The following is a 6,231-nucleotide window of genomic DNA, read 5'->3' as shown; positions in this document are numbered from 1 at the left end:
CACCAGCTGTACCCGACGTCACCAACAGATAGCTAGGTAGTGCTAGGGGCCGCAGCACCGCTCCCCATCTCCCCTCCCTGCCGCGGTGAGCACCAGCGCCAGGCTCCACAGGCGGGGAGAGAAACCTCTCCTTCCGTCCCCCTGCACGGTGCCTCGGAGAAGCCCCGCTTCAGCTGGGCCGCACGTCCCAAGCGACGGGCAGGTCTGGAGCTGGTGGTCCACCACACACCTATACCTGGGTCCACAGGGCATCACAGGGGGCTGTGCCCCCTCTCCCGTCTCGCCCGGCTGATCCTGGTGCCGCAAAACACTGGTGCCCTGTCCGCAGGCGTCTACGCTGCCACAGTGGCCACCCCCGGCCCATCGCCCATCGCCCGCGCCCTCACACACGTGCGCCGTTGCACAAGGAAGCTGTGGCCCGGGCCCTCGTGTCTGGGGTGCCAGGTCCCTGGCAGGGCGGAGGGCTGTGCCTGGGAGTGCAGGTGGGCACAGGGGAGCTGAGCCAGCATCCGCCCCCTCCCCGGCGGTCAGGCTGCTCCGGCCTCCTCACGCACCTCAGGCACCCCTGGCGGGTCCCAGGCATGGCAGCACCCCACGTGGGCCACCACTAGACCCTGTCCCCAGAGCCAAGGTGCCCCCTGAATGGAGTGGGCCCGTGCGCTGGGGATCGTGACGCCCAAACACTGCCGGGCTCCGACGACTCCTTCCTGGGGCAAGATGGGGGGGCGGCCCTTGTGCCGGAGGATTTCGCCAAGGAACTGAGGCAAGGAAAGGCTGCGGGAGCGTCGCCTCCTTTTGCTCGGCTAGGAAACACCCCCGTGGCGGAGAGAAAGCGGAAAGCCTGAGGAAGGCCTCACTCAGCCTGCGAAAGGCGGAAGCTGGCAGCTTTGAGAGGGCCTCTGAAATGACATCACTCTGCACCAGGCTAACAAACAGCCACGTCCCTCTGCTCTGTTTCCCCAAGCTCCTCTTTATTTCTTACGGAGGGAAGGTCTCCACATGGCTCACGCTGATGGCGTTTGTTCCCACCATCTTCCCACACACCTGCACTCGATAAATGCAGACGTACCCCGGTTTTCCCCAGTTGCTCTGTATGCCAAGCTTCAAAAACCGAAAGGCTCTGGGGATCCCCTTCTGCCAAGAAACCACAGCAAAAAGCAGCGTTACCCCTGGCGTGTAAAGTGTGAGAGCAGGCTCCGCGAGTCTTCCTCCGCCAGCCCGGCCCCCGCTGCAGGACCAGCTCCCGCCCTGGTTGAGGCGGCAGCTTCTCCCTCCTTCCCTTCTCCCACCCAGGTGGCAAAGGACCCCCAAACGCCCGGCCTCGGAGAGCGTGGCGGGCGGCTGTGGAAACCTGAGGCTCGCTCGTGCCGGGGCAAGTCCTGCTGCCGGGGCAAGGTGCTGGGCATCCTCCCTGCCACCGCCTGCCCGGAGGCTGCAGCCAGGCAGCTCCGGGGACCCAGGCGGCTGGGGGCCAGCGCGGCCTTTGTTCGGCTTTCGCCGCCCTGCGGGATGCCGCTCTCCCTCCCGATCCCACCAACGTTTCTCCCGGCCAGGGTCGGGCCCCTGCCCCGGCAGGGACCGTCCGCACTCCTTCTGCGAGCAACCTGCAGGCAAACCGGCGTTCCTGCCCTGGCCTCTTGCCCACACACCCTCACTCTACCTGCAGAGGGAAGGTCTGGGTCGGCCCTTTCTGCACCGTGTAGGTGAACGTCCCCAGCAGAGTTTCCTCCTTGCCTTCCTCATCCAGTCCCTTGGAGATAAAGCACAGGGGAGCAGGTCAGGCTCGACGCAAGCACGAGGAAATGCTCATGCCAGACCCGGGCCCGTGATCTGCACCCCGCTCCTGCACCTCCAGCGCGATCTGGCGCGGGATGCAGCGGGGCCGAGTCTCCTCCTTGCGTGTTGCTCGGGGGCCCGGAGGTGCTGGGCCAAAACATGCTGAGCAAGTCTTAGGAGGGGTGACGCCACCCCGCGTGTCCCTTGCAACATCCCCACGGGGAACGGCGGTGCTTGGGAGCACTCCAATCTCGGCAGACGCGCAGAGAGCAGCAAGTCCCCGCTACAGCTCTTCCCCGCGGCCAGGTCCCAGCCCCCAGCGCCCAGCAGAAACTTACGTAGACAGTGAAATCGCGGGGGGCACTGCGCACAGTCCCCAGCGGAGAGGCTGTCTTGGAGGTGTGCTCTATGGTGATGGCCTTCGGTCGTACTTCTGTGGGCAGCCGGAGCAGCACCTCACTCCGAAACCCTTGGAAAGGCCAGCAGTAACCCGGGGAAGCATCCGGCTGAAAGCAGAGGGTGAAAGCAAGGAACACAAGGGTGTGGGGGGGGCCCGCCGCGCTCCCCTGCAGCCAGAAGCACAGTCGCCACTGCATCTGTGGGCTGTGCTCGTGCTTGAAATGAATGGCGTGTTGGGAAGCGGGCAGAAGCACCCGCACGTCTTCCCGGCCCGGGAAAGGGGAAAACAGCCAGCCAGTGGGAGACTTCTGGTAGCCGGCACCGCAGCCAGGGCTTTCAAGAAAACTCTCTTCTTGGCCAGCAGCTCTGCAGCCTCCCCCCACCCTCCACTGCGCCATCGGGAAAGGGACAGTCAGAGCCGTGGCAGGGAAATGGGGTCGCGAAGGAGAAGCCCCTTCAGCCAGCCGTGACCAGGGGTGGTGGGCAGGAAGCTCAGCTCAGCTCAGCTCAGCTCAGCCCACGTCTGAGGGCAGCTGCTTTTTTCTAGGGGGCTAAGCCCTGTGCGAGACCTCAGGTGTCAGGCACCGGACCAGCGCCGGGGCCTTCCGCAATACCACTGGCCTGAGGGGAGACACCCCAGGGCTCGCCCCCAGCTTTATAAGAGGCAAGAGAAGCAGCACTGACGGTTTCTGCCGCTCTACCTGCACAAAGGTATCCACAAGGGGCGGAGAACACAGGAACCAGAACACCTTGCAGAGCCATGCAGAGCTGCTGGACGATCTCTGCAGGTCGATGGCAGCCCCTGAAGGGAGAAGCGAGCAGCTGACTGCAAGAGGCCCCAGGCTCGGAGGACCTGGGGGCAGCAAGCGACTTCTAAGTCTGCCTGCCAGCCCCACGTGCCACACCGCACCCTCGGAGGTGCCCCAGGAAAGGAGGGCATCCCCGTGCCCGGGGATGGCGTCTCTCTCCCAGCTGCTGCACAGAGAGAAGGTCCGCGGGAGCTGGGAGACAGCAAGCCCCCACGGGAAGGGCTGCAGACCCAAGCCACGTGGACAGCAGAGGATGACCCAGCCGTCCGCTTTTGCTCCCCAGGAAAGCTCAGCAGAGAGGGAGGGGGCAGAAACGCCTGCAGGGGCACGGCCGGGGCACCGGCGAGGGCTCTGGCAGCGGGATGGGGGTGAGCCCGAGGGAGCCGCTCTGCCACAGGCGTGCTCTTGAGCCCCGGGATTTGGTCCCACCTCCCTCTGCCTCGCAGAGCTGCGTCTGCCACGCAGCCTGCTCTCGGGAATGCCAAGCGCGAGCCCAGCGCAACAAGGCCTGCCTGCCTGGACCTGAGGTCTGCCCGTACCTGCGCGTTTCAGAGCCCAGTCGGACATCTGCGTGCTTGCAGACATTGCCTCTCTCATTTGCCGAGCTTCCTGGGAAAGACGCAAAGGAAGAGGGGAAACGACCACGTCAGACCTGGCCAGGAGAAGGGGCTTTACAGCGGGGAAGTTCAGCCAGCAGCCCCTGGCAAGGGACGGGTGCGTGGGCTGAGCAGGAAAAGCCCACCAACTGGCCCAGGAAGGGCCTCGTGCGGGGCCCTGCTCGTCCCAGCCCTCTCTCCCAAAGTGCAGGATTACCTTCTTCACAGCACCCATCTCCGCAGCCAGGCGCGCCACCTCATCCCTCAGCTGTTGCACCTCTTGGGATTGTTGCCCCCACACAGCCAGCACGCTCCTGCAGACACGGTGAAAGTAGATCTTGTCAGAGAGCTGCCCAGCCCCTCCCAGAGCCTCCAAGCCTCCAGGCTCCAAGGAGGAGCAGAGACAGAGGTGCTGGAGCCCCCTTTTCCTTCCCTGGTTTGCAAGTGCTTCCCTCCCCCTCCAGCTTTAGCAAAAGGCCCAGGCAGGAGCAAAAGGCACAAGCCCCGGGCGCTGTGCAAGTGAGTGCCAATAGCACTGTCTCATCTGCTGCTACCCCACCAAACGTGCTACAGGTCAGGAGAGAGGAGAGGGCTCTTACCGCAGGGACCTCAGGTCAGCAGCAGGCTGCCCCAGCAGCAGCTGAAAGAGAAAGGCTCACCGCTTGACTCCCTGAGCTGCCGGGGCTTTCCAGAGCTGGTGGCTCTAGGAAGGCACGGCAGCAGCTGCTGCCGCTTCTGTGTGTGCGTCCCTGCCTGGAGCCGGCGGACCGGGCATTTTACCCACCCCCCCACCCACCACCAGCAGCGCTCCTCTGCAGCACTTTCCTGTCCCACTGACCTGCGGCACATTCTTTGCCTCCAGCATCCACACGAGCAGCGAGGTCCCGCAGTAGGCGCCAGCTGTAATTCACATCACCGACAGAGAGTTACTTGGCTAGAGTTTCTAACAATCCCTGTAGTCATGTGGTCTCCTCCCACATCAGGGTGGCAAGAGGCTGGCCGAGGACACGGGCAAGGGGTACAGAGAGAGGCTGCAGCCCCAGGCAAGGACTCTTGCCTTGGGCCTCGGGGCTCCGCACAGCCCTGGTTCCCGGGCACGCGGTGCGCCCCACAGCTACGCCCCGCTTCCCCTGCACGCAGCGAGCATCTCCTGACCGCAAGGCTGGGAGGTTGGGAGGGCCGACCCTCCGACCTTCCAAGGGTGGAATGTTGGGGAGGCTCCAGCCCCTCTCCCTCATGCTGAAGCTCGCAGCCCGCGCCCCTGCGCCTCCGCTGACAGCGTGCGAATACTCACCAAGAGCAGCCAGGGTCATCAAGAAGAGGATGGTGCAGAGCCTCTCCTTTTTCGGGGTGACGATCTCTTTCCTGAAAAAGAGTAAGTCCTGGCGTCGGCAGTGCCTGAGGGCAAAGCCCTGCACCGGGGGGGTTTCTCCTACCAGCTGAGGAGCGGCATATTTACAGGGGAGCCGGGGTGGATCCTGGCGGAGAGCACCTCCAGCCTCCCCCCTGCTGACCCTTACCCACTGGCACCCCCACCTCCGTGTCCGCACCGGACACACGTTGTACTCACAGGGTGGAACTGCCTGTGCTGAGGCGTCTCTGGAGGGAGAGCACGGCCACTGCCAGGCTGCCAGCGATGCTGAAGACGAACCCTGGGCAACGAAACCGGAGGAAAGCCTGAGGACCCTTCTCGAGGATGCCCTTCGGGGCGTGTGCCAGACCCCTGCGGGGAGGTGGGCGCTGGTCCTACGCACTCCCTCCCCGTGGGGCAGGGGCACGGCCAGGGCTATGCCCTGGCGGGCGGGGGTGCTGGCCGCACCCTGGGAGCCGGGCTCGGAGGACCAGGCAGGATCCCCTTGCAGGCAGGGCCCTGGCGGTGTGCCTGGGGAGGGAGGGCGGACGAGGCTTTGGCCTCTTGGCCTCCACCATGTTGGGGTACGCCGCGGTTACTACAGTATCCCACAAAGACGTGGCCGGACATGGTAGCCAGCTCCGTCCTCGCCGTCACATAGGCGAGGTGGCCCCAGGCCTCCCTCGGGGCAGCATGATGCTGGTTCTGCGGGGCCATCGGTCCCGGCTGAGCCAGGCGGGCTCGGTGCAAACATGGGGTGAAAGGCAACGCTGAACTCACGCTTGTTTTCTCCCACGCTGCAGATGCAGTGTGCTAGCCCCCTCCGGCTGGTGCCCTGGTCCTCCTGAGCACAGGGCGTGCACCTACGGGAGGACAAAGGCGGCGGCGCCCTGTTTTGCACCATCTCCATGCCCCATCGGCCAAGGCCCTGGCCAGAAGACAGGCTTTGGGAAGCCTCCCAGGAGACGTCCCTGCCGTGGTGAGATAGGGCAGGAGAAGCCGCAGAGCGGGGCGGCACAGCCGCTTCTCACCCTGACTCCACCCCGGCCCCCGGAGCACCAGCCTGCCCCTGGGCAGGCGTCTCAGAGACCTGGCGTTCTGTGGGCAGAGGGGAGCGGCGGCCCTCCTCCAAAGCCCCCACCGCTTCCCAGGGCCTCTGCAGCACGAGGGCCACAGCCCTCTCCGAAACACCCCCCAGGGCTTCCCTCCCTCAGCAGAGACCCACCAGGAGTTTCCAGCTGCAGCAGCGCTTTGCCGGGGAGGCCTGGCGGGGCGAGGGCTGAGCTGTCCCGCTCCAGGC

General features: G+C 65.3%; 1 protein-coding gene across 1 annotated transcript; it reads right to left on the bottom strand.

Moving 5' to 3' along the window:
* Positions 1-971: 971 nt before the first annotated feature.
* LOC115337217 (sperm-associated antigen 4 protein-like) lies at positions 972-5,841 on the bottom strand. Its single transcript, XM_030005325.2, has 11 exons — positions 5,712-5,841; positions 5,151-5,232; positions 4,875-4,945; positions 4,419-4,480; positions 4,180-4,220; positions 3,798-3,894; positions 3,524-3,593; positions 2,877-2,977; positions 2,115-2,282; positions 1,661-1,750; positions 972-1,134 (listed from the first exon to the last, which is right to left on the bottom strand). The coding sequence occupies exons 1-11, from the start codon at positions 5,839-5,841 to the stop codon at positions 979-981; spliced, it is 1,068 nt and encodes a 355-aa protein (XP_029861185.2). The 3' UTR covers positions 972-978.
* Between the last annotated feature and the right edge of the window lie 390 nt (positions 5,842-6,231).

This window comes from Aquila chrysaetos, chromosome Z (assembly GCF_900496995.4).
Source record: "Aquila chrysaetos chrysaetos chromosome Z, bAquChr1.4, whole genome shotgun sequence".
NCBI lineage: Eukaryota > Metazoa > Chordata > Aves > Accipitriformes > Accipitridae > Aquila > Aquila chrysaetos.
Note: the sequence above shows the minus strand (reverse complement) of the source record. Positions and strands in the feature narration are given on the sequence as shown.

Excerpts from the sequence above, each read along its gene's own strand:
- LOC115337217 (XM_030005325.2), bottom strand. The coding sequence starts at position 5,841 with ATGGAGATGGTGCAAAACAGGGCGCCGCCGCCTTTGTCCTCCCGTAGG. Across the intron at positions 4,946-5,150 it reads AGCACAGGCAGTTCCACCCT|GAAAGAGATCGTCACCCCGA; the intron begins GTGAGTACAACG and ends ACTCTTTTTCAG. Across the intron at positions 2,978-3,523 it reads CTGGGCTCTGAAACGCGCAG|GGGCTGCCATCGACCTGCAG; the intron begins GTACGGGCAGAC and ends TTCTCCCTTCAG.